Source organism: Sprattus sprattus, assembly GCF_963457725.1.
Source record: "Sprattus sprattus genome assembly, chromosome: 5".
In the NCBI taxonomy this organism is placed as follows: Eukaryota; Metazoa; Chordata; class Actinopteri; order Clupeiformes; family Clupeidae; genus Sprattus; species Sprattus sprattus.
The window spans coordinates 39,197,017-39,224,866 of record NC_137924.1 but is presented as its reverse complement, the minus strand read 5'-3'; the positions used below and the strand labels follow the sequence as shown (position 1 = coordinate 39,224,866).

Sequence of the window (27,850 nt, the reverse complement as noted above, 5' to 3'; positions counted from 1 at the left end):
TCACACTCTCTTGTCTTTTTTTCTCATTCTCTCTGTTGCTCTTTCTTTGATTTTCTATTGTCTCAGAGTACAGGTTTGATAAGGCTGGTTCAAGGGTTTAGAATAGCACAATCTCTTTCTGCTGCCGTGGCAACCCCATCTCATGAACGATCTGTGTATGTGTGTGTGTGAGAAAGAGAGAGAAAGAATGTTGTTTCTATGTTGCTTTGTATGTGCATGTTCTATATTTGTCAAACTTATATTGTATATGTTGTGTGTGTGTGTTTTTAAATGTTGCACATGTAGCTGTGTTTCTGTGAATTTTACATACGAGATGTATGTATGGGTGAGGTAGAGAGTGAAAGATTAAGAGGTAACAGAGCAACGAAAGGGGTGTGTGTGTGTGTGTGTGTGTGTGTGTGTGTGTGTGTGTGTGTGAGTGTGTGCTGGCGCCTCAGTGGGCATTAATTGGTCTTTGCTGGGCACTCCCGTCTGAGAGGCAGAAAGCGCTCAGGAAGCTGTGTAGAACAGGAGGAGATCTGTCTCTCTCTCTCTCTCCCGCTCCCTGTCTCTCTCTCCCGCTCTCTCTCTCTCTCTCTCTGCGATTCTTCCCTGTTTATTCCTTGCCTCATCCCCACTCTCGTTCATGCTGCGTGTACTCTGCTAAACACTCGCTCACACTGCATGGCCCTATGTCCTCTCTCTATACACAGTTTATATTCCTTCTCCACAGAATATGTTTTCCAAATCCCACATTTTCTGTCCCCATCTTGTTCTTGGTTTCCTATTCAGGTGGAAGTCTTTCATTTGTTCTCTTGCTTGAAATTGGTATTGGTGACTTATGGTTCATGGATCTCCTTTTCAACATAAAACTAGCCCTCACACACGCATGCACATGCATGCACACACATACACACACACACGCACATACACACACTCATACACGCACATGCACGACATACACACACATGCACACATACATATACACACACACACACACATATGCACGCACACTCCTAACCTTTCTCTCAACGTTCCCTTTTGCAGATGCTTTGTTTGTTATGCAAAACCACAGGTCAGTTCACGTCATTTGCTCTTAAAAATCAGCCTCCGTTTTTGCATCCACATTGCTTTTAGGCCCCTCCGATTTGAATATGGGTGTAGCATTTCAGAAATTGACAGCAGGCACCTTGATCAAATGAATTGGTCTGGTTTCCTGAAGGTTGGGTTTGAAACTAATTATAATTTTGTTGTTGGAAAATCCCCTGTGTGTGTGTGTGTGTGTGTGTGTGTGTGTGTGTGTGTGTGTGTGTTCTGTGACAGAAACCCAAAGGGGGGTTCTTATCTTGCTGGACCTATCAGCAGCCCTTTGCACAGTAAACCCTCACATTCCTACTGTACTCTGTACTCTCTGTTATTGGGCATCTAGGGCAAAGCACATTCTTGGTTTAAATCATATGGGTATTCTTTTAATGCATCGTGGCAAGGACAAACATCCATATCCCATTGCCTCTCTACAGGGCTGCCCCAAGGCTCTATGCAATGCACACAACCTGCTTGGGTCTGATTATCTACTCACATGTCTTTATGGCTTTAATAAGAATTATTGGGTGATAGAAAAAAAATACATGACTTGTCGTGGCCTCGCATGCAGGACTAATATTTCATATAATTCACTGCGATCTCTCCCATGTTCTAATGTGTTTACATTCATGCTACCAGGGGCGGAGTGGCCATCGGGAGCACCGGGATTTTTCCCGGTGGGCCTGTCAGCCAATTATCTCTCGAGAACCAGCCTGCAGGCCGGCCTTCGCAGCCGTTGAGTCAAAGCCATGAGCGGCCCATCGAATTTGCATGTATGTCAAATCATGGTCCCGTGAAAATCTCGAAATTCTCCGAGAGATACAGGATTGGGCAGTCCAACCACTATTTATAGCACTATTTGTCTCTGTACATCACACCTATGGTGTCTGTCAAACTCACTCCCATTAATCCAACCTTCTGATTTTTGTTTAGCCTACTATATTGATGTAATTCTTTTTATTCAGACGCTCCATTACTTTCATGACCACAAATATAAATTGGCCAGCGATCTAATTCGTTTTTTTGTTGAATGTAGAATGGTCGAGCAAAGCATCATGGGAAATGCGTATCGTTCTGCCTTTATCAAGTGAACCTAGGGAGATAAATTAGCGGCTATCAGGGAGAGAGAGCAGGTGAAGCGGACCTGATGGAGGGACATAAGAGAAAGGAGAAAGGAGGGGGCAAAAAGGCCAGACTGAAAAAGAGGCAGATGCAGGAGGAAAGTGAATCAAAATGTACAAAAATTACGGATTTATTCAACCAGCCGTCAACTAGATGCGAGTGAGTTGACAGGACACATTGTTGCGAATTAGCATAACATTTGAGCCAATACGGGAGTCGATTTGTTCCGTATTTCCATAAATGTACATATACAAATACACTGTCACTGTCACTGGCATGTCTGTCACCCACACATCAACTCTAAATCTAACAATAATGATCAAAAGCCGCCCGTTTGTTTCTGTAGTTGATATATGGGAGGTGGAGGGGATGCGGGTTGGGCCAGTTTTGGGCACGTTGTGGGCACGTTGTGGGCCGGTGGTGGGCCGGTGCAGTTAGAATTGTCCCGGTGGATTTTTGTGTCCCACTCCGCCCCTGCATGCTACTGTTAGAAAATGTTAGAGTTGTCTCTGCATTTGCCTAGTGCTCAACTTCCACACTGGTGATTCTGTTTGTAAGCTACATTATTTATTTAAACCGCCAGTCTGCCTCCACCACCCGCACATCATCACCGGTCAGCCCACTGATGTGTCAGTACCTGCGGTGGCAGACTGTCATTGGGACCTACAAACTATTGAAGAAAGACTCTTATTTCCTATCTATGCATTATTTTATAGGCCTTAAGTATTTAAACCCAGCAAGACTAGTGTAAGTAGGCTGTTAGTCAGACATCATTGTAGGCTAGATAGTGTCATACCTGCTACAGTGACTTCTGTCAGCAGCAGCTCAGCTTTTACGTTTTATTTTATTTATATACACAAATACAGTCACATACCTAAAGCCCTGGTAAAAATGTCAGGAATGTACGATGAAATAGGTACCGCCTAAGGAGTGTCACTCTCTATTTTCAAGAATCTCTTAAAGACTCTTCTCTCCCTAGAACACCTCCTCTCTAACACCTCTAACACCGTAACATGCCTAACCGGTCTTTATCTGGTCTCCTTGAACTTTGTCTTACTGAATAGATTTAGTACTTAGTGCTCACTCCAAGGTCTCTTACTTTACTGAAGCTTGAGTGTTGTTCCTAACTTTTAACACGATTCGGATAACACAGCTGGGAAATGAGTACATCTAAATGTAATGTATGTACATGGCGTGCATAGGCTTCCATTTGTGTGAATGTGTTTGTGTGGAGTGCTATGACATTAAAGTGAGTGTTAAGTGTGTGAAAGGATGACCCAATGGGGACTTTCATCTACCGTGCCTGTGTGTGTGTGTGTGTGTGTGTGTGTGTGTGTGTGTGTGTGTGAGAGAGAGAGAGAGAGAGTGGTAAAACAGGCCTGATGACCAAGAGATGAGCTCCACACACACACTCACCCGCACTCACACACACACAGTCACAGACAAAGTCACACCATTCTGACTCATGGCACAAGTAAACACACAAACTCACACAATATGCTCCTCAATCTCAATCGTAAATCACACTGAACTGTTTGGGTTGCTGAGATTTGGACTCTTCTCACAAAATACTGAAACTGAATTCTCTCTCTCTCTCTCTCTCTCTCTCTCGCTCTCTCTCTCTTTCTCTCTCTCCATCTCTCTCTCCCCTCAACACAACATTGTTGGAGCAGTTCTGTGCCTCTTTTGTCCTGTACTCCACTGCAATCTGTCATGTTGGTGTAATGTGGTCCGCATCAAGCTCTTGGTTGTGTTTATGGAGGCCTCCAGGTAGTGTCTGTGTGTCTGCATTTGCTTGTTTTTGGATGCAGGTCGGTAAAATGTAGACATCAAACATGGACAGACCTGTGCTCCTGATCAAGGACAGACCTGTGCTCCTGATCAAGGACAGACCTGTGCTCCTGATCAAGGACAGACCTGTGCTCCTGATCAAGGACAGACCTCCTGATCAAGGACAGACCTGTGCTCCTGATCAAGGACAGACCTGTGCTCCTGAACATGGACAGACCTGTGCTCCTGATCAAGGACAGACCTGTGCTCCTGATCAAGGACAGACCTCCTGATCAAGGACAGACCTGTGCTCCTAATCAAGGACAGACCTGTGCTCCTGATCAAGGACAGACCTGTGCTCCTGATCAAGGACAGACCTCCTGATCAAGGACAGACCTGTGCTCCTGATCAAGGACAGACCTGTGCTCCTGATCAAGGACAGACCTGTGCTCCTGATCAAGGACAGACCTGTGCTCCTGATCAAGGACAGACCTGTGCTCCTGATCAAGGACAGACCTCCTGATCAAGGACAGACCTGTGCTCCTGATCAGGGACAGACCTGTGCTCCTGATCAAGGACAGACCTGTGCTCTTGATCAGGGACAGACCTGTGCTCCTGATCAAGGACAGACCTGTGCTCCTGATCAAGGACAGACCTCCTGATCAAGGACAGACCTGTGCTCCTGATCAAGGACAGACCTGTGCTCCTGATCAGGGACAGACCTGTGCTCCTGATCAGGGACAGACATGTGCTCTTGATCAAGGACAGACCCGTGCTCCTGATCAAGGACAGACCTGTGCTCTTGATCAAGGACAGACCCGTGCTCCTGATGTCTGATGTCTACAGACCTGTGCTCCTGATCAGGGACAGACCTGTGCTCCTGATCAAGGACAGACCTCCTGATCAAGGACAGACCTATGCTCCTGATCAGGGACAGACCTGTGCTCCTGATCAAGGACAGACCTGTGCTCCTGATCAAGGACAGACCTGTGCTCCTGATCAAGGACAGACCTCCTGATCAAGGACAGACCTGTGCTCCTGATCAAGGACAGACCTGTGCTCCTGATCAAGGACAGAGCTGTGCTCCTGATCAAGGACAGACCTGTGCTCCTGATCAAGGAAAGACCTCCTGATCAAGGACAGACCTGTGCTCCTGATCAGGGACAGACCTGTGCTCCTGATCAAGGACAGACCTCCTGATCAAGGACAGACCTGTGCTCCTGATCAAGGACAGACCTGTGCTCCTGATCAGGGACAGACCTGTGCTCCTGATCAAGGACAGACCTCCTGATCAAGGACAGACCTGTGCTCCTGATCAAGGACAGACCTGTGCTCCTGATCAAGGACAGACCTGTGCTCCTGATCATGGACAGACCTGTGCTCCTGATCAAGGACAGACCTGTGCTCCTGATCAGGGACAGACCTCCTGATCAAGGACAGACCTGTGCTCCTGATCAGGGACAGACCTGTGCTCCTGATCAGGGACAGACCTGTGCTCCTGATTAGGGACAGACCTGTGCTCCTGATCAAGGACAGACCTGTGCTCCTGATCAAGGACAGACCTGTGCTCCTGATCAAGGACAGACCTGTGCTCCTGATCATGGACAGACCTGTGCTCCTGATCAAGGACAGACCTGTGCTCCTGATCAGGGACAGACCTCCTGATCAAGGACAGACCTGTGCTCCTGATTAGGGACAGACCTGTGCTCCTGATTAGGGACAGACCTGTGCTCCTGATCAAGGACAGACCTGTGCTCCTGATCAAGGACAGACCTGTGCTCCTGATCAAGGACAGACCTGTGCTCCTGATCAGGGACAGACCTGTGCTCTTGATCAGGGACAGACCTGTGCTCCTGATCAGGGCTAGATCTGTGCCAATGGCAGTTGCCATGTGAGTAAGAAGATCTATGATCTGAAATGATCAGGTAGTGTTTGCTTCAGTGGAAAATGGCGCTGGTGTTGAATTGCTTATCTGCTGTTAGGATGTAAATAATGGAGTTACATTATGGAGGCTCCATGGAGGAGGACAACAGACATGCACTAGATGTGGAGATGTTCTGTTACAAAACTAATTTTAGCGTTTAAATCATTTTAGCATGCACATGCGCACACTCACACACACAAATACATATACACATACACGCCTGCGCACACACACACACATATACACATACACATACACGCCTGCGCACACACACACACTTGCCAACTGAACATACAGAAATTTGCTTTAAAAATCCTGAGATCCTGCTGGTGTCAGATGTCTGCCTCTTGGACAGGCATGTGTGTGTGTGTCTGCGTGTCTGTGTGTCTTTGTGTCTTTGATTATGTGTCTGTGTGTCTTTGTGTGTGTACGGTTTGTGTATGGTGTGTGCGTGCGTGTGTGTGTGCATACATGTGTGTGCGCGCATGAGATTATCAGTTTGCCTTTGTGTAAGTTGCCAGTATGTTTGTGTATGTGGAAGTGTTTCATGCAAGAGTGTATGATGCACGGCCTGTGTGTGTGAGCGTGTGTGTGAGCGTGTGTGTGTGTGTGTGTGTGTGTGTGTGAGTGTGTGTGAGCGCGTGTGCGTGTGCGTGTGCGTGTGCGTGTGTGTGTGTGTGTGTGTTTGTGTGAGTGTGTGTTCCTGCAGTTATTTTTAGGCTCCTGTGTGTTCTTAATGAGGGAGAACCCTGTCTGTTTCTGGCTAGTCTGGGTGGGCGCTCACCCCGCTCTCCCTGCCTCTTCCTCTTTCTTCCTTTTCCTCTGTTGTTGTTTTCAGCTGAGCTGCTCACTGCGTCAGATCATTTTGTACCTCATTAGATGTGTTCAAGGATGAGGATGTTTTCTTCCTTTTTCTTCCTGCATCTTTTGACCAAGCTGCCTTCTACCGGCGTAATTGGCTCCGTATTGAAATGAGGCTGTTTAATCGCTTAGAATGAACAGACAGTGAACAGGGATGCCCTGAGTTTGGTGCATGTGTGCGTGTGCGTGAGAGTGTGGGTGTGTGCGTGTGTGTGCACCTTTTTGTGCACCTCATGATGAACCCAATCGCATTGAAATGTAAAACATAAGATTACATTCCTTTTTTCAGGAAAAGATTCCAATCACTTATAAGAGACTGCATGACACGGCACACTGACGCCAGCATCAGCAGTGAAACATTTGGATGTCCGTAATTCCATTTAGTAGTCAAGAATAAATAGCCCCAACGCAACATATTTTATATCGAGGTGACAAGGCAATTTGCATGGTTTCAGTGCCTTGGGTGTGCTGCTGTGGATACAGTATATCTCTCAACACATTGTTGCTAATCATCTTTACATCTAGTGGATAGATGCATATGATTTGTAAATTTGTAGTATGATGCACAATGTTAACGGAACGCTGGAACCTATTTATTATTATCTCCCTCTGGAACGAAATACTGTTTTCTGATTGGCTAATGGGGTGTACAATAAGTTCGTATAGATGGACACCTTGGACGTAGTCCCAGTAGAAAAGTTAAATCGCCATTCCATATCAATGCTCTTGAATGGTTACCATTGACAACCAACGTAACGTTTATTTTTTGACAGCTAGGATAATTTGAACCAAGATGGCGGCGTGTTGGGAGAAGTTAGTGGGCAATGTTTTATGTGAATTAAGCTATCACACGACTTTTTATATGTCTAAATTGACTCGGTTAGTTGTTTATGTGCTACACGAATGTTGCAGAGTATTGTAAGTCTTAACTGAAAGTCTCGAATATTATTTGTAGGCGGCTGCTAGCGCTTAGACAAAAAACCCATTGAAAGTAGTAGTAGCTCACTGCTAATAATATAACGTTGCTCTCACACGCGAGTTAGTGGCGATATCCAAATCAATATAAACAAATATTAACAAAGTTGAAAGTGTCCCATTGTAGTTTTTGTTATTTTAATGGCAGTCACTGGGCATCGGTGCGAGTCCAGCCTGAAAAACTATTGGACCCCAAGTGTAGTTGAGAGGAAGCGATGGAGTGACATTTTAACTGCCAGTGGTCCAGCTCACACGGCTAACTCGCCTGCTCTTCAATGCCTTGCTGTCGATTGTGAGCCTTCGACCAAAATTACCAAACTTGACCTCCCTGTTGCTATGTCCAGCTTCACCATCAATGGAAACGTGGAGTTCAACTTTAAATAGTAAAACCTTATGAACAACACCTGTGTCCGTGTGTCCGTTTACAGAGGTGAGCTCATGAGTGTCACTTTGCAGCAATGCCCGCGGAAACTAAAGGTCATATGATAAGACCAGTTCCACGCACTACTTTCTCTAACGGGAGCACTAGGCTTCAAATTAAGAATTCATCAGGTTATTATGCATATTAAGTTTCCTAATTTAAAGGAAATTCTAAATAATAATAATAATAATAAAAAGCAGCGTCCATTATCTTTGTAGAACTGGACAACTCGTCGGCCGTTATCCCCTACATAGTGGTATCTTGTGCAAAGAGCCAGTGTACTGGTAAGTCCTTATTAGGCTTAGTTTCCAGTTAGTTTCTAGTTTTTTCAGTTGTTCCCAGTGAGGTGAGAGCACTGGCAGCCGCCTCGATAAAAAGTGCTGCACCCAGACACCGTCTATCAGCTCACAACAGGTGTTTTTTTTTAAATAGCAGTTTCATTTGTGGTGCGCAAATAAGCCTATTTATGTTCTATTTATTCTTTCCGCATCCCACAAAGCATTTTCACTTATCCAACCACTGAGAGTGAAACTAAAGGGTCCACTTTAGAACCAGTCAATGACCTAATTATACAGAAATACATTAGAAAAAACATCTAGTAGGTGTAGGTGCAACAAAAACTGTATTTCTTGTGGAAACGGCATGGTAATAATGAATGTGCCATCTTACTGATGTATGATCAAATTAAAAGGCAATTTTTAAAATGGACCTAACTATTAACCACAACATGTTCAGCCAGTAATGTTGCCCACAGGTCAGTAAGTCAGCCAGTGCATCATTGGCTTCTCAATTTAGTGATGAGGGAATGGACGAATGGTGAGCTGGAGTGAAAGAGTGATAGAGAGGAGGAGTGGGGAGTGGGGGGAGGGTCAGCTTGATTGCATTGAAAATAGCTGCCCCCGTTTCTGACAGCCTTACGGCATTCTTTGGCTCTCGCCGGGGACTGGCATGAATTGGGTCAGCAGCTCAGTGTCAAAACACCTCGATTTTATCTCCTCTTTTTTTCTGCGGCATTGTTTTGTATATAAGATAATTTAAATGATACCTTTGGCACTGTGAGTTGGTGAGGTATAGATAGAAGGAGGAGTCCATAACCCCTAAACAGAGACGTCAGTGTGTGTGTGTGGTAATGAACTTGGTTAGCCATCTGTGAAGTTTGTTGAGTTGGTGTTCGGATAATGAGTGTTTGATTAGACATCTGTTGTTAAGGGTCTTGTTAACAGTGTAGCTACAAGATTCATGTTCATCATCAGTAGCTTGTTGTGTTCACTCGTTTTTGTTGTTTTTTGTTATAATGTAAGTTCTGTCCATTATTTAAACAAAAATGATTGATTCATTGTTGTGTTGATGGCTGTGGATGTGGACATTACTGGTAAAATGTAGAACATAGCGTAATAGTGGCTCATTAAGTGAAGCAACACATAGGGTCATATAATCCAGCCAAGGTTTAGAGGTAATTGGATTTACTCAAGCCATGTGCTGCAAGGCTTTACATTGTCTTATCACTCCACTTATTTGAATTAAATTTGAATTATTTTAGTGGAACAGATGCCTCTATTTCTCTACTAGAAGAGATAGCGTCTCTCCATCCTATCTCTTTTCTAACTTTTTCTACCAACCCTCTCTCTCTCTTTCTCTTCCCCTTACAGGAGTTCAGGCTAAGTGGTCATGTTTAACGTGCTGTAATAGGGTTGTGTAACTGCAGACGGACCTCAGGGAGAGCCCCTGACAATGCCACTAAAGCCTCAAGTCAACACTTGCCTCCCTTTAAATCCCGTTATGTCACAGATTAGGAGGCCGAAGACACTACCATTAAAAGGCCTAGCAAGACAGTGAGTCAGGGAGCGAAAGCCCCTGTAAATGTACATCGGATTGGTCCATCTGGGATTACACTCCCTCCCCCCTCTTTTTCTTACTCTCTCTCTCTCTCTCTCTCTCACGCTCTTTCTCAGTCCTTGCCAGGCAGTCTATCTCTCTCTCTCTGTCTTTCATCTTCTGTCACCTTCTCCCTCTCTCTCTCATCCTCATTGTCATTGATCTGAAAATAAACACATTAGTAGAGAATATTGATGTTATATCCGCGACCGATCCGATTCTATTTGATGGCTCTTTAATACAAACGAAGTGATCCGATTCGTACTTGAGAGCAGCTATTTGTATCATTGTGCATGCCCTGAATCCACTCCACTCCCTTTTACGTGAACACTGAGAACCAGCCAGTTACAACAGGTTCCTTAAGGGCACGAGTAGGATGTGTCTTTTACAAATGGTTCCTTAAGGGCACGAGTAGGATGTGTCTTTTGCTGTTTGTAAATACACCATTCAAAGTTGACCCCTCCTCCCTAGCTCAACCAGCGAGAGGAAGAGGAGAGATCAGCTGTGGTTGAGTGAGCTAGAGAGTGAAGACTGAAGAGAGGGAGTGGTGTGAACAAGCAGTAAAGCAGAGCAATAAAATGTAATTTTCTGGTTGTTTCATGGTGGTTACATACTAAAGCACAAATAAACATGTCCGTGCCTCTGCACAACCCTGCGGGAAGGTTTTTGTCTAAATGCATCTAAAGCGCGCGCTTCATCGTCCTGTCGTCTCAGTTGTGGCCTCTCTGCTCTCTGTCTGCAGTATATCTCTCAACACATTGTAGCTAATTATCTTTACATCTATCAATCTAGTGGACACATGCATATGATTTGTAAGTTTGTAGTGGGCACAATGTTTACGGAGCCCCTGCAGCTATTGATTAATAGTGTAATCTTCTGCAAAGTCCTTATTAGGCTTAGTTTCCATATAGGTTTTTTTTCTGAGCGCCAGCATCTTTTTTTCAGTTGTTCCCAGTAAAGTGAGAGCACTGGCAGCCGTCTTGATAAATAGCGCTGCACCCAAATACCATCCATCAGCTCACAACAGGTGCTTTTTGTGAGTAGCAGTTTCATTTGTGGTGCGCAAAAAGGCCTGTATATTTTCTATTCATTCTTTCCCTATCCCACAAAGAATTTTTTACTTTCATTGCAACAGTCAATAACCAGATTATACAGAAATATGGCACAGAAAAGAAGGCAAAGTATGCAGTCTAGCATTATTGTAGCTACATCATTATTGTTCTATTTGAATTCTAACTACGTGATTCTAATCCTTATCCTAATTCAAATCCTGTGAATGACAATTGTAATAGATAACACTAGATATACTGATAGCTTTAATGAAGTGTAGCACCCTACTGACGTCCCTACCTCAGTGAGCTTAGTGCTGTGTACAGCCATGCCTAAAATGGCTGGTGCCTGGAGCGCAAATTACTGTATATAATGATAAAAAGCTACTAGGAATGTGCTGTGTGTATTACAGCTACATTCACATTATGAAGTCAGAGATCGTTAGCATTAATTAACATAAGGCTATAGCTGTGGGGCTTTCGTCTCATTAGTAGGACACAGACAGGGAACCGGACTATCAGACCATTCCCTGTTAGAGCCTCAGCTCCATGCACAGCCCAAAGAGGCAGGGAAGGACATGAGCAGGCCTAAACCAATCCCTGCTAATCTTGTGGCATTAATGTTTGATAAATGGAATTAGCATGATGCTCATTAGTCAAGGCTGAGCGGTGTTGCTGTGTACATCAGAGTGAGAGAGAGAAGAAGGATAAATAGACAGATAGAGAGAGAAAGAGAGACGGACAGATGGATGCAGGGATGGAGGGGGAGATGGATGGATCGATGCACAGAGAAACACATAGAGAGAAGCAGATACTCATAGAAAAGCAGACAGTTGGACTGAGACCGGGAGAGAGGGAGAGAGACTGACTTTGCTAGGCAGTGTCAGTGAGAGGTAGTGAGAGGGAGAATAGTCAAGAGGCATTTGCACTCCTCTGAGCCTAGCATCCGTCCTGATCTCCCCGATTGCAGCACTAAGCTGTGACCATGAGCTCCCGGTCATAAGGGAAGTAGAGTGCACACAGTGTCAAACAAACCAAGTATGAGCTTGAGGCATTAAATACTTACACGGTGAATATTTCACAACCTGACAGTGAGATCCACTTCATATGAATAATTCACTCATAATTCTTATTTTTACATAAAACCTAATAGGGACACGCAGGAATTGAAAATGCATTCTACAATATTAAAGAGATTCTTGTTAAATAAAGCACATCCTTTATTACCTCTCTTGAACTTGTACTAGCTCTGTTACATCAATTCTCTGTCTCTACATGACCCCCCCCCCCCCCCCACACACACACATCCCCCAGAAGTGTCACTCCAGGGCAGGACACACGGGCACTGCTGCCTTCTCCACCCCCACCCCCACCCCCTACCTGCTCCGACTACAGACTGCCACCCATTCTGAATTATTGATTCCCTGTTTGGTAAATACACTGTTATGAAGGACTCGTACTGTGTACCCTCATCTTTGCCATTTGAAATAAATTATGGATTAATTATCTTCTGCCCTCTGAGAGACATCATCCTGTTCATTTGAGGTGGGGGGGAAGCCGCAGGAAAAAGTAAATGTGAAATGCATTATTCACTAGTGTGATTTTGGCACTGTGAAGATGTAGAAGTATATTACTTGATCTTCCTCTTGGCATCTCATAACCGCGGTTCCTGTTCTCTCTCCTTGTTCCCACAGACCACCAGAAACTGGAGAGGGAGGCCCGCATCTGTCGCCTGCTGAAGCATACCAACATCGGTGAGTCCTGCTGTTGACCTCCTCACACGCACGCACGCACACCACCACCACCACCTCCTCCACTCTGTACTGTGTACCCTGGCATACATATATACAGCATTTTGTGCTCAACAAAAGTGAAGAATTAAAGCATTGTCAAGGTTGCAAACGTTGATGATTTGCTCATTGACAGTGGCACATACCTACCAAGACATACATTATCCCCGCTGCATGTGTACACCCACACATGGGCACACACACACACGCACACGCACGCGCACGCGCACACACACGCCATGCACACCAGTTAACACACTCCCTCACACACACACACACACACACACACACACACACACACACACACACACACACACACACACAAAAACTAAACATGATACATTTTTTTGAAAATTCATTAACACCTTCCCCACTGATTCAGGGTATAGTATTCTGTACTGTACAATTTCACTGGAAGGAAACAGTGGCTCAGAAATGTGTGTGGAAAGGTCACTGGCAGTCAAGCGTGGGAGGGCAGTACCTCTAATTAGCACCATGCTAATGACACAGCTTCACAATGTGGGAAGGAGAAAATAGGTAGTGGAAAAAAAAACATGTGGAAACGACAGGAGAAAAAGCTCATGAAACAGCGGCACACGACTGGAACTGATACCATTGGAGCTCTCCATTCAGTGAGCAAAGCCACAGATGAGCAAGTTGATTCTCTCCTCTGAATTCTGGCTGGATTTTTAAACGGATGGAAATGTGAGAGAAATGCACCTGATCAAATTGTCGGTATTCATTCATTTTGATGACCTAAATATTGTGTTTGTGTGGTGTGCATGATGGCCTTCACTCACTGCATAACCAAGCCGCTGCTGACCGGGCCACAGGCAGTGGTGCATTGGATCAATGGAGTATGACCTATTAATCATTACAGGAGGCAATGCCAGTACAACTCCAGCATTTACTAGAGGCAGGAAGCTGAAGGCTCTGCACAAGTGATTTACGATGCAGGGCTGTAAAATGTTGTTTGTGTGTTTTTGGATCTAGTTTAACAGGCATGGAAAACAGGGGCTGTGTTGCCTCCTCTTCTTCTAGGACAAACAGCAAATAGACGCAACCCCAGAGTCTGTTTTACATATGCACTCCAAACTGCGCTGGAAGCAGACAAACACCTGCAGTCAGATATGCCACAGTTTCCATGGTGATGATTGTGGACGTTTTAGTCGTAAAAACCCATTTCTACATAACTTTAACACTCTGGGAGTCTAAGGCCTGTTTTAGGTCGTCTGACATTTCTTGATTTTTTTGTATATTTCCCCTAACTCAAAACATTCAGGCAAAAGTGGCTTGTATAATTATATTGTTGAAGACCTCCGCGATAATAACATGAGAGTAAAAGGAGTATAGTGAAGAAATGTTTTATTCAAATCAAATCTAAACATACCCTTACAAAATACTCCTATTTCCCCACAAAAGTGGGTTGTGAGCAGGTCACTCTATTAGGGAAAAAAACAAGTAGCTTTTAAGATTATGTCAGTTGAAGCAACAGAGCACCCAATCATTAAGATAATTGTGAGGGTTCAACAACACGCCTGTCGTAGTAATAACGCCTTTGGCATTGTGTTTTTGGTAAATGTGGTGACGCAGTCCTATCCACAGAAGGAATTAAGTTGTCTTTCAGGTCATGACAGTAAAAGTCACTTTCAGATGAGATAGGAGTGTAGACACAGAAGAGGTATTGTCCCATCAGGGAAAGGGAATTCCTCTCTCTTTGTCTGGCGGTGTTGTCAGGCAACACCCTGTTCTTCCATTCCCTCTCTGTAGCTCTCTCTGTATTTCCCTATTTCTTTCGTCTCCTAAGGTCATGCCATCTCAATCTTCTCTGGGATTACTTGGGGGAATCGTTTTATCTGGTACACACATGTGGAAACACACACACACACACAAAACTCACCCTTTCTCTCTACCTCTCTCCTGTTTCTCCCATGTCCTGTCTCTCTTCTGTCCTGTCTCCTGTCTCTCTCCTCCTCCTATGTCGACTTAAGAAGGGGGTGTATGAACTCTGCAGCTGTGTTTTACATCCAACAAATTCACATTTTTAAGCACATTCATGACATTTCAGTTTCATGAAATTGCGAGTTGCTGTGTTGCTGTCGATTCCCTGTCTCATATGAGTTATAAACGGACACTCTCCTCTCTACACTGTAAGGTAGGAGTTGTGGACAAGCTGTGGGTTCAAAACTTGAGGATATCAGGGTAACATTAACAGAAACATGTAATACATTTGTTTGTTCGATGCAAATAAACCCATGTACATCAACCTTGACCTATGCACTCAGTAGTTCAATCCAACCCCCTCTAGCATCTTAATGTCTTATTCAAGTGACAAGATTTTATGGAGACTTCAAGCATTTTTGCACTGGATTTCCTATTTGAAATTCAAAATCTGCATTATAAAGATGGATTGAAACCCAGCTTTTATTGTAGAGTGACTGGAAAGGATCCTAAGTCCATTTCCCCTGAGTGGTCATTAGTACCTAAGACAAAACTAGACTCTGTGGATCTGGGTAGAAGTCTCTGAACATGGCAATGCAAACCCAATCACGCATTAGGGTCCTTCAAAGAAGAGAAAGTTGGTTTTCACACTGTACTGTGGCCATAAATTCTTACCCAGTCTCTGCCATACGGAGTTCACAGCTTCACTCAGTGGTGACCGACTAGCTAGAAATGCTGCGTTTGAGCGTTCTGTTCTGTGGTAGCAATTTGTAGTCCCTCATTACGGTGAAGCTGTCATGTCATGGTAGCTTCCAGATGTTACATGAAATGGTGTATGGAAAGGGTCAAAGAGCCCCAGCAGTCCTCTGAAAATAATAATATCAGTAATGGATGAGTTTTCTTTTGATTTTTAACCTCCTGCTTGCCTGTCCTATACTTATTTAGGTATGAGCTTATTCCCTCAAGCAAACACACACACACACAAACACAAACACAAACACACACACACACACATATACACACACACACGCACACACACACATGCACATAAACATGCATGCACACTATACACACACCCTTTCAAATACAGAGTGCCCTGACAAAATGTAGTGGATTTGTTTTTGTTCAGAGTTGATTTCTAATCATTAATTTCCTTTTCATCCCTCCACCTTCCCTCTCTCTCCCTTTCTTTATCCTCAAGTGCGGCTTCATGAAAGCATATCTGAAGAAGGATTCCATTACCTGGTCTTCGACTTGTAAGTAATGTCTCCTTGTATCTCTACAAACACAGCAAATCTTCTCCCATTGTTCTTGTTGTTCTCTACCATACACACAGCGTTGCAGAGATGAAAGACCAAATACATTTTCCAGTCAAATAAGCCCACAGGTAAAGAGCCACCTTACAGATCAGGGGCCGTATTCACAAAGTCTTCTTTCTTACCACTAGGAGTGCTCCTAACTCGCGCTAAAACCTTTTACGTAGGAGTAATTTCTTAAAAGTGATTCACAACGGCTCTGAGACCTACTCATACTAAGGATAATACCAACTCCTAAGCTTAAGATAAAAACTCCGTTGCTATGGATGACGTCGCTTCTCATGCACGAGTTTAGAAGGGGTGAGGACGGTGATTGGTTGTTGACAGGCTCTCTCATTAAAAACTCATTCGTGACGTCTCTCTAACAATCCCACTATATCGACTGAAAATAAGAGAATAACCTAGGCTTCAAATTAAGTCATATTAAATAGTTATGGACAGTGCAGTTAGCGGAATGCACACGCATGATGACAAGTTTGTGCATCCAACGGGAATGACACTTTGCACGTTAAGAGAAATATAAAGCGATCAATAGGCTATAAAATATGGCAATTGCATGTAATCAAGGCAGTAATAATTAAAGCACCCAGCAAACTGTTAGGCTATTATATTTCCAGCCCTTGACCACTTCAAATATCAGCACATGCGGCCCTTTAAGCCCTCCAATCTTAATTGATCAAAGCGAAACGAACGTGAAACGTATAGCCTAAGCGAAAGCCTACTGGTCCCAGGACCAATAGCCACTGTCACCCCAGCGGCATCCAGCTGGTAAGTTCTCAAAAACCTGCTGCAGACCGCTCTCCGTTGAAATGCACAAGTCATCGGTACATCCAACTGTTGGATGATGTGGGGTCTACAGTGCGTTGATAGTTTGATGAATTAAACGGCTGAATGTTTCCAAACATTTCACTTCGGGACACATCGTTGTTTAAAGGCGTCATTGCATCCCGCGCTAATTCTACGACAATATTAATACCTTCACGGTTTAAGCAATGTCTTTTATCAATTCCAAGTCGGCTGCAGCCATCTTACGATTTTTTGTGAATAGGTCTTAGTGACTTAGGAGTCCTCATGAGGAGTTTTAAGCTGTCCTAGACTTAGGTGCTACTTTTAGGGATAAAATATTTTGTGAATTGCTCTTAGTAAAAAAAATTAGGAGTCCTACATTTAAGACTGACACGCCCATTATTTTTAGGAGTTTCTCCTAAATTCGCCACTTATGAGCTACTTTTAGCCCTAAGATTCTTTGTGAATACGGCCCCAGACCTGTTTTAATAGTTTAATAGTTTACCAGTTTTGTAGCACTCTTGCACTCCAAGTGAAAGGACCATGGCTATTTTTGCAGCAGGGAAGAACAATCTAGAACGCATTAGGGATCTATGACTTGGCTCCAGAGAAGAATTCCATTAGAATCCACTTAAACCTCCATAAGGGGGTTATTTACAACATCATTCCAAAGGTATAGAGGAGGCTAGCACTCCTGCAGAACTCAGCTGTTAAGTGCAAAGATAAAGCCATCCTTTTCAACTCTCAGTTGGGGGTATAAAGCTTAATGTGAAAAAGCAGTGTGAGGAATGTTTTTTTCTTTGTGCTGTTAGGGGGCAATTTTGAACCAAGTAATTTGTCATCTTCCGGAAGTCTTTCAAATGAACTGCCTTTTGCACTTGTGAATGGAACACCTAACTAAAAGGTGCACCTAACTAAAATGTCTTCTGAAAGGTCTAAATCCTTCAGTTAGGGGAAACTTGCCCCAGTGGACCGCATGTTGTCATTTAGATTGGTCACAATCTATTCCCTTTGATCAATGTATCTCTGGATCGGTTCATAGTGACCCAGTATTGCCCAAGTCAGCATATCAGCTTGGGGCATTTATCCATTTCCTAAAAATCTATGATGTATGAGTGGTTAACATTGTAAATGCTATATATATATAAATATACAGTAACCACTGTTACATTCAACACATTTTGTTATACAACAGAATACATCAAGCTAAATATCAAATAGGAAAGATGCTACCAATAAGCTACCGACAGTGAAGGGTGGAACGTTACCAGAGGCATTGTTAGCATAGGCTTTTCATTGTCTCATAACTGAGACGTGAAGGAACGAAATGCAAAATGCAGCCGCAGTGCAGCAGCCTTCACCCCACCTCATATGTGAACAGGCTTTTAATGACCGTGTTAAAAGAGCTCTCAACATCCTTTCCTATGTACTTTCTACTTGTACAGACAGGCAGAGGTGAACTCATAAAACCATTAGTGGAGGCTCTCTACTCCTGTCCACCTCTCTCTGAAGGATGTCGCATCTCATCGCCACCCTATGTCCCCCCTGTGTTGCCTTCTAACCTTTGAACTTTGACACCAGAGGTTTCTAATGGAATTTGTGGCAGTCTCACAAGGTTGTGGCATTCATTACACAGAATCATTACACTGGTTCTGTGCATGGTAGCTGTATATGATTTGTGTGTGTGTGTGTGATGTACAATGCATATATTACCTATTACCCATCTGCAGACATATGGTGCACTCAAGACTCCGACAAGCATGTTATATGAATATCAACACAGATCCACACAAAGATTTTCAAAACAACAAATGCCCAACCTGCAGTGTTGTCACTCACACTCAAACCCCCTCACCACCCTCCCCCACCCCCCCTAACACACACACACACACACACTCTCCAAATGAGGTAACAAAATCAAACACAGTGTTTGTATTTAATATGACAGTGATGAGGTGAGTGGGCTCTCTGCTAATTACGTTCCCACTGCCAGCAGCTGCAGCTGTCAGGGCCCAGCGCGTCAGAACAGTGTCTTAGCGCTGTCTGTCTGTCTGTCTGTCTGTCTGTCTGATGTCTGTCTCTTTTAAAGCGTGTACTGTGCTTTGGTGGGTTGGGGGCTGGGTGGTTACTCTTCAAACATCTGTTCACCTGTCTACAGCATCCATTTTATGAATTCCTTTTCTGTGCATCTATAATTCATGTCATGCTGCAATGGAATGCAGATTTGACGGACATAGCCAGCAGAAACTAAGGACTCTTAGGAACAACACATGTATGGTACTCGGCCAAACTAAGGAACATCACATGTATGGTCCTCGGCCAAACTAAGGAACAACACATGTATGGTACTCTGCCAAACTAAGGAACAACACATATATGTATCTCCAGGGGCGCCTGCAGAATTTTTTTTTTGAGGTACGCACTAGGGCTGGGATAAACGATTATTTTTTAAACGATTAATCTAGCGATTATTTTTTCGATGCATCGATTAATCTAACGATTCATTTTTTCAGTTCGATTCGATTCGATTCAATTATCGATTATCTCCCCATTAATTCACTAATAGCAATTTACTATACATGTTGATTTCTACATCTGGGGAAAAAAACATGAATCCCTTGACATTGCAATATGTGTTTGTTTATTGCTCTTCAAAATTCCAAAATAAAAAAGAAAATTGAAGAAAATCACCTAACCAGGTCATAAAAATGTTGTCTGTAACACTCAAAAACAGAATACATGGTTAAAGACAAAGAACCAGCTTATTTTTGTGTGGAGGAACGTAAGCATTCCAACATGCTCAGGAGTCAGGCTTGCCCTTTAATTCCAAAATAAAATTGAAAATTCAATAAGGATGAATCGGCGCGAAATATTTTGCGTCGACGTATTTTTTGCGTTGACGTAATCGATGACGTCGGCGCGTCGTCCCAGCCCTAGTACACACAGAGCCACCAAAAAAATGCACGCCCATTCACACACACAAATAATGGGTTACAGCCCTAATGCATGGCCCTTTTAATTTAAGTCAATTCTCCTTCTGCCAGGTGCATCTGGTACTTCTTCGCTGTCGATTTCCAAATCTGTGTGAATATTCATTAGAGCAAGTCCAGTCAGTCTTTTGTCAGTCATTGTACTTTGTAAAAATGTGTTAAGATGCCTCAGGGCTGAAACACACCAAAGTGTTTCTCAAAACGACACTAGCCAAGCCATTGTTTCCTATGGTGCCTTAACTTTTATCCTCCGCGCGTTGCGTCTTTCAAGCATTTTTTAGGTTCACTTAAAAGTTGAAATATTCTCAACTTTTCAGCGCGGAGGCGCACTGCTCACCAATGTCACACTCAGCCCAGGCAGGTTGTGCACGTAGCTCCTCTTCAAAGGCGCCGGAGCAAAACAACCTGGTGCCCCTGGGTCTGTTTTACCCGCCGCACTTTACTAGAATGTTTTTGAAGCGTCTGCGGTTTTAAAAGCCCGTTTGGTGTGTTTCAGCCCTACATGTACTGAATGACCGCTCAGCAGACGCTGTGGAAACGGACATTGTCAACAAGACCTTCAGGACGCCAAAAATGTTTGGGTAGAAATTTGCCAAACTTTCCAGGGCCTGACAAAGCTCCCTGCGTTTTGGCTGTAACTCATTTAGCTGTTTCCACAGCTCCAGCTCTGTATCTGCAGAGTCAAGGCTGGGCATTAGTTGTCCGTACTTTTTTATTTCCTGCCATACATTGTCGGATAAGGACGACACTTTATCTGTAAGCAAATATAAATTATATATATTTTTCTTCTGGCGTAGCAGAAGGTACGCACAGTGCGTACAGCCGTACGGCTGCAGGCACCACTGTGGATCTAGGCCAAAACTAACACTTATATGGTACTCGACCAAACTAGGAAAACTAAAGAACATTTTTATGGTACTTGGCCAAACTAAGGAAGATATAAGAAAACAGGACTGCATGAAAGGTCAGGGGAAAGAAAACATAAATTATAGCTTGTTGTCCGGGTTTTAGTGCAAGAAAATGTCTTTCTGCATTTGCTGAATGTCAAAACTTCACCCTCATGTCCTCCCATCACTCACTCTGTTGCAAACCCCCCAGTGAGCCGTGGGGAAATGAAAGGCAGGATATATTTCTGCACTTTTTTAATTGGGTCTACCTGAGCAGCCTGTCGATCACACATGCAGGTCTTTTCTCTCCAAAGCCACTGGAGCCGAGAGCCGCGTGTATGCAACAGCTTGAGTCACAACTCTGTGAAATGCAACGGTTGGTCAAAGTGCTGGGGAGAGAGAGTCGACAGGCTGCCCTCTGGTCTCTCTCACTCTCTCTATCTCACACTCTCTCTCTCTGTCAACTGGCTTTTAATGGAAGGCCCAAAGGCTATTGCACTGTGGCCATTTCATCACTTGAAGTGCCAACGATTTCTGAACCTCTCTTATTCATGAGGGCCGTCTCGGTCTAGGCTGAGTGCTGGTTTGGCCCGCCCGGTGTGCGTGGGCAGCTGTGCACTTTCGAACCAGCCCAACCTGCACTACTTTTGCTCGATCTGTTTCCCAACACTGAGCATATTCTCAAAGGAGCGCCGTTCTCACTGAGGGAGTCTTTCATGCACTCAATTTGCCAATCTATAAAACTCGGACCGATTTTCTGCTCTGACGAAGACTGTAAAAACATGTCCACAATGAGGTGGGTTTAACCATTAATTGGATTCCTCAGCTTTTTACCAAAGGCTGACAGTTGATCAATTCATGCATAGCCCCTTCTAGAAAAGTTGCCAAGTTGTCTTTCCCCTGGGTGATTGTGCCATAATTCTGGCAGACTTCTCTTTGTCAACAAAGTGAAATGTGTCTGGCACAGCTATCCTCACTCTGATCACTCTGCTCTTTTTTATGTTGTCTCCCCTTGCTCATTTGGTGCAGATGGCACAATCTATTCTTTGAGAGGATCATTTCACTCGCTCTTTGTCAACCTCACTCATTGTCAGCTCCTGCATTCCATCTCTGTCTCGTTCCATGTCTGGGTCTGAATCTCCTTCCCTCTGCAGCTCTTATGCTACCATTAATTCACTAGAATATCTGCTGTCTCTTCTTCTGATGGGATCACTGCCAGTCTGTAGTGATAGTTACATTAAATAGAAGGTTGTTGTTGATAAAAGTGAGAGCAGAACATGCTAAAGTCATAATTTGTAATAGCTCGCTAGCAATCAGCACAAATTACATGCAAAAAGTTCTTTCCTTGATTACTCTTTCTCTCTTTCTTTCTTTCTCTCTCTTTCTCTCTTCTTTCTTTCTTTCTTTCTTTCTTTCTTTCTTTCTTTCCCTCTCTCTCTCTCTCTCTCTCTCTTTCTTCTTGCTGCACGGGGGGTAACACTGAACTGTGCTAGCTCAGACTTAAATGGCTTATACTGGATAAGCTGTCTGGAAACAAAGGTAACGGGAAGGTGAGGTTGAGAGGTGAGAAGAGGGAATGGCACAGGTCTGTTTCTTTTAACCCATTTAGGCCTAAAGCGCCTGGAAAAAATGCCTGTAAAACCTATAGGCGATTTCAGAAAAGCCCCCAAAACCTGAAGTTTTTCTAGAAATTCAGCAATTGTGTCAACGCCTACTACATTACTGATTTCTCAGCCCCTGTAACAGATAGGAACACAATTCAAAAAGTATTTGAGAGCTTACACCTGTGGCTTTCATGGTCATCTGAATTTGTATTTACAAATATTTACAATATTTACATACACCTTCTCAAAAGTAAACAAAATATGTAAAAGTGCAGGATCAGCACAAAACAGTAGAAAAAAATGTAATAAGCTATATGACAAAGTATATAACAAAGTGAAATAAAGTATATAACTATATAATTATAAATATATAATTATTTTAGGGAAAGTTTTAACTTTTGAGTTGTTTACTTGTTTTATTATGAGCAGAAGGGAATACGATTAACATCTATTTTGTTGTCCGTGTAGTTTTTACATACCAGGGATATTTAATGCTCATTTGGACACTATGGATGGAGAATGGACCTGACAGTGTCAACCTCTGAGTTGTTTACTTCCTATTATGAGCAGAAGGGAATAAGATTTTGATCAACAATTATAACTATTTTGTTGTCCATGTAGTTTTAACATACCAGTGATATTTTTATGCTCATTTGGATACTATCACTGAGATACAGATGAACTAGTTTAGTGTCAAATATTCCATTCAAAGGGAAAAAACAGGACTAATTCAAATAAAAAACAAAACAAATTTCAAGTACATCTTATTTATCAACTGATAAATACTGTATGCTGGGCTGAAATGGAAGGCAACCAAAGCATTAATAAAGTCAAACGAGGATTCAGTAGCATTAACTGATTATAAACAACATTCTATAGGGACTGATTATTGTTTTGAAATACTAGAATATATAGTAATGCAAAGAATAGAGAGATGTCGATATAATTCGCTCGTTCACACTCTTGCTCACTGGAGAAAGTTTTAACAACATAGCAAGCTAGCTTAGTGTTAATATAGCCCTCTATGATACCATATTCCCTTTCATTTACCTCGAGTAAACCTACATTTAAGCAAGTAACAATCGTTAACAACTACAGATAACCATATTCTGTAACTACCAGTACTCACAACTCACTCCATGCCTAATTTACTTTGAGCTATAATCCTGGCTGTCGCGGAGGAGACGTTACTTAGCAAAGCGAGAAAGCCAACGACTTTTTTTTTAAGCTACTAATGGCAAAACATTTGAGGCACTATCACATGTCTATTCTGATGCATTTCATTGGCCCAGAGGCCGACACTTTGGGCAAAAACCCCTCTTATACAGAAAAACGACACAAACGCTTTCCCGGCCTTAAAGGTAGAATGACGCAACAGCGCTCCCGGCTTTAATGGTAGAACAGCGGTAATGCTTTCCCGGCTTAAATGGGTTAAGTGCCATGACTTTTGCCTGCTACAACTGCAAGGTGCATAAAGTGTGCAGGAGGAACTACAGGCCTGCGGGATGCCTTTAGTTTTCATATGAAGCACCCAAATGTTTCATTTTTAAATAAACTGGCATGCCAAATACATCACTCTAAACATTCCAAACTGCAAGTTTTTGATTGTGTTTTTGAAAACGCTTTCTCTGCTGAAGTAGCCTACTTCAAGTGTTACTCTGCTCCACTGGTTTCGCCGAGGCCACTATGAGAACGGTACAGATAAACAGCCATTAATATGGTGGAAATGAGGAGAACCACTGCAGGCACTGTTTTTTTCTTTTCTTTTTATAGCTTCTCTGTCTGACCTGACTCAAGCTTTCTTCTAGCTGTATTTGTTTTTTCCAGCGGACAAAGTATAATTCAAGTGATTACTAACAAGTTTGGATTTTTGACACACACGTGATCTTTAGTCCGGCAGGATGCAACATTGGAAACTTTAAATTATTAGGATAAATAAAAATGTGTTCTATTAGTGTGTTAGTGAGCATCAAGCATCAAGTACTCCGGCTGAAATTCACAAAACATTATCTTGTAAGTGAGAAGAGGTATGTAGATAACAGACCATTTATCCATCGAGTCTGCTCTGGCCTGTCGAACCATGACATTTTAGTAAAAGCCTACTTACAGGCACATTAGTAGGTCAACATGCATTGCCCATTTCGAAATGTGACTTCTGTTCTGTTGGACCAAACTTGACAAGTTTACTGAACTGTAGGTTATCAGAAGCCGTTTCAAACAGAATTAGTCATACACATTTGACGTTATAGTTTGTGATCTTTGTTTTCGCTTTAGGGGTTCTCTGCTATTCTATTCAGTGCCCGAGGGTTAGGTTAGAATCATTTCTGGAACCATTACAATGAATATAGGCCTACTACCGTTTCAAATTATGAACACTAAGGCCCAATTTACACACAGGTTTTCGCGATGTCGGCGCACTGTCGGTGTGCCGATGTCGGCCGAATTTCAGCCGACAGCCCCGTACCATTCGCCCGACAGCCCATCGGGAGTCCCCGACATCTTCAAAGTGCGTGTAAACGCGACCCGACATCTGTAAGGCATATTACAGACAGTGTTGCTAGGCAACATCGCTATCAACAGAGGCAAACTGAGAAACTTCCTGTGGTGTGTGTAAATGCGCCCCGACATCTACGTGCAGATGTCGCCGACATCGCGAAAACCTGTGTGTAAATTGGGCCTAAGTCAGGGTGAGAACAAATGGGGTATGAATCCTGTCGAAAGCTGCACCAGCCTACCACATCTATGTGTTTGGCCAGTTTGCCTTACAGGTCCAGCAGTGTCAGACCCTTAATTATTTTCTTCCTTTTTTTCCGCGAGCACAGAACCTGTCCTTGTGTTACGTCTCTCCTTCAGTGCAAATTTAGACCACTAATTGCACTCGCTTCCCAGGTTTCCTGTAGCTCGCCGGAGTCCAAGCCTGGAATTAAACTGTCTCATTTTCTCCCCAATTCTAGAGTCACAGGAGGAGAACTGTTCGAGGACATTGTTGCCAGAGAATACTATAGTGAAGCAGATGCCAGGTCAGTGCTGCGCACACACATATCACCCAACAGTAGAAGAACTCTTCCTCTTCAACTGATGAGTTTATACTGTTTATCTTCTGTGTTCTAGACTTTTATCCTTTAATGTCCCAAATAAGTAATTGTTTTTTTTTCACATTCAGCTGTGTTTGAATTTCTTATATTTCTACAGCCTTGTTGCCTACTGTGTTGAACTATCTGTGTCTCTTTTGCTGTTATATTGGAAGCCGACTTCTAATGGCTGTTTTTGTGTCAGTTTTTCCTGTGTCTGTCTGTTCTCTATTTCATCGTATGTCTGAAGGACAGTATAAACTACTTGTTATAAATATGTCCTCTGATTGGAGATTGCTTACGTCCAATAAGAAGAAAACAAGGCCACTTCTCGGGTTGACATTTGAAATATTTATGTTATTTAAATTGATATATGAAAATGTATTCCTCAGAAATAAAACAATAAAAGAAATGTCATGAATAGAGTAAAGTAATTGTAAATGGCTTATAAAAAGCTATATGTAGTGAAATTAGTGAATTAGAGAGTTCATTTTTGTCTTTTTTGATTTACCTGTCTTGTTTTTGTTTTCTGTGTGGCGGCTTGAACTTTCTCCCTCTCTTCTCTCTGCTTCTGGCCTTGTTTCTCCACAGTCAATGCATACAGCAGATTGTAGAAAGTGTAAATCATTGTCACCAAAATGGCATAGTGCACAGAGACCTGAAGGTTAGTACTTGCTCCAAGGACATGAACATGTGGCTAGCCACATCTGGACAAAGCCATGAACGACCGACCACTAGCATCCTCCCTCCCTGCCCGCCTGCCCTTCCCCCTTCCCTCCTTTCCTTTCGGTCACGGCAATCACTTACTCTTGACCTCTTACTTGATACCCCCACCCACCCAAAGGCTGTTGATGCCCCTCCACCCAATCCAAGGAGGGGCAGAGGCATGATTGGGTTTCTGGTGGGTGGATGCATAACCAGACTCACAATCCCCTGTAAATCCCCAATGCGATGTGCATGCAGCATCTCTTTTGAGTTTTCCTGCGTGAAACTGCTGTGCGGTCTGGTCTAGGGGTTCATCCTTAAGGGGGTTGGGGGTGTGGTGTGGTGTGGTGGGATGACTGGGCAGGAGTAGATGGTTGGTAGAAAGAGCACCACCCTCCCCCCACTTCATCCCCATCCACACCTGCCGCCACCCCTAGCCCCCTGTCTTGTCTCCCCAGAGTCAGGCGCACCAGAGCCTGCTGAGTAAGCACCACTTCTGTTTTGAGACCTGGGGGAGAGTGGCTGGAGGTGGGGGGGGAGGGCATGGTGAGCGGTGATGTGTGAGAGGAACCACCTCTCCCATTGGATTATCATGGTCATATAACCATGAAAGCACAGGCTAAAACACCTGTTATATATTGACACTTGAAAAACATATTGTGGTATAGTTATTATTTTTGGCAATCAGCCCTTATGGATGGATATTTCTATAGGCAATCAGAATAGACTGAATTGGCATACCCAGAGAAAGCAAATCATTTTTCCCTGATCACCATCATCATCACCACCACTAGCCTTCCGCCCCACACCAGCAGAGCTCCCTCCCGGGTCTCAATGAGCGTGCACAGACAGTGAGTGTGAGCTTGTCACTAACCCACTCCCCCTGCTGTTTGCATGCAGTCATTGCATTCAGCAGATCCTAGAGGCCGTGCTCCACTGCCACCAGATGGGTGTGGTCCATCGTGACCTGAAGGTGAGTAGAGACGCTTGGGTCCCCAATGAAGCCCTTCCTCTTCCTGCTCTCTCTCTCTCTCTCTCTCCCTCTCTCTCCTGCTCTCTTTCACTGTCTGAACCATCTTATCTTCCTCTTCTCCAACTCTCTTTTCACCTTCCGACCTCCCTTGCTTTACCTCTATCCCTTCCTAAGGGTTTTTAACCCACATATTTGCAAACTAGGGCTACTTTTGGTTTGTGACTATGAGCTGTAGAATGAAGCAAGCATTTTTTATTTTTTAAATCAATTATCTCCACCTATTTATTTTAGTCTCAGGGACCTCTACATTTCTATCGTTTAGCTTTAAAGGGTTACTTATCGATTTATTGACTTATCAGTTCTCCAGCTTTATGCACACATCGACCAGATTACAGTGAACACAGATATTTTACAACCGGAGGTGTTTATTTGACCGGTGTTTAAATTGGTTGGCACCTTTAAGATGCCAACTACCCATGCCTTTGCCAGCTGGCACTGAGATATTAGCGTCGTAAGTTTTGTCCAGCAGACTGTGAAGGTAAAACTTTGTTAGTTGAGTCGGGGAAATGGAGCAGGGCATGAACAGAGAGGTGTCGACAGACCTGACACAAACCTGGCAGCCAATGAATTCCAATTTAATGAGACTCAGAAAATAGTGCGACAATTGGGAGCCTTGTTGAACGTCCCCAAGCAGTCATATAATTATCAAGGCAAAGCCACTTAAAATC

The 27,850-nt window shown here is 43.5% G+C and overlaps 1 protein-coding gene across 1 annotated transcript in view; it reads left to right on the top strand.

Moving 5' to 3' along the window:
• Positions 1–27,850, top strand: part of LOC308365458 (calcium/calmodulin-dependent protein kinase type II delta 1 chain-like) — a gene marked incomplete at its 5' end in the record, with an annotated part of 81,352 nt that overhangs the window by 27,546 nt on the left and 25,956 nt on the right. The window contains 4 exons of the mRNA XM_080838884.1: positions 12,754–12,813; positions 15,992–16,046; positions 25,328–25,393; positions 27,050–27,122. Coding sequence (XP_080695010.1) covers positions 12,754–12,813; positions 15,992–16,046; positions 25,328–25,393; positions 27,050–27,122 — 254 coding nt within the window. The remainder of the gene's footprint in view (positions 1–12,753; positions 12,814–15,991; positions 16,047–25,327; positions 25,394–27,049; positions 27,123–27,850) is intronic.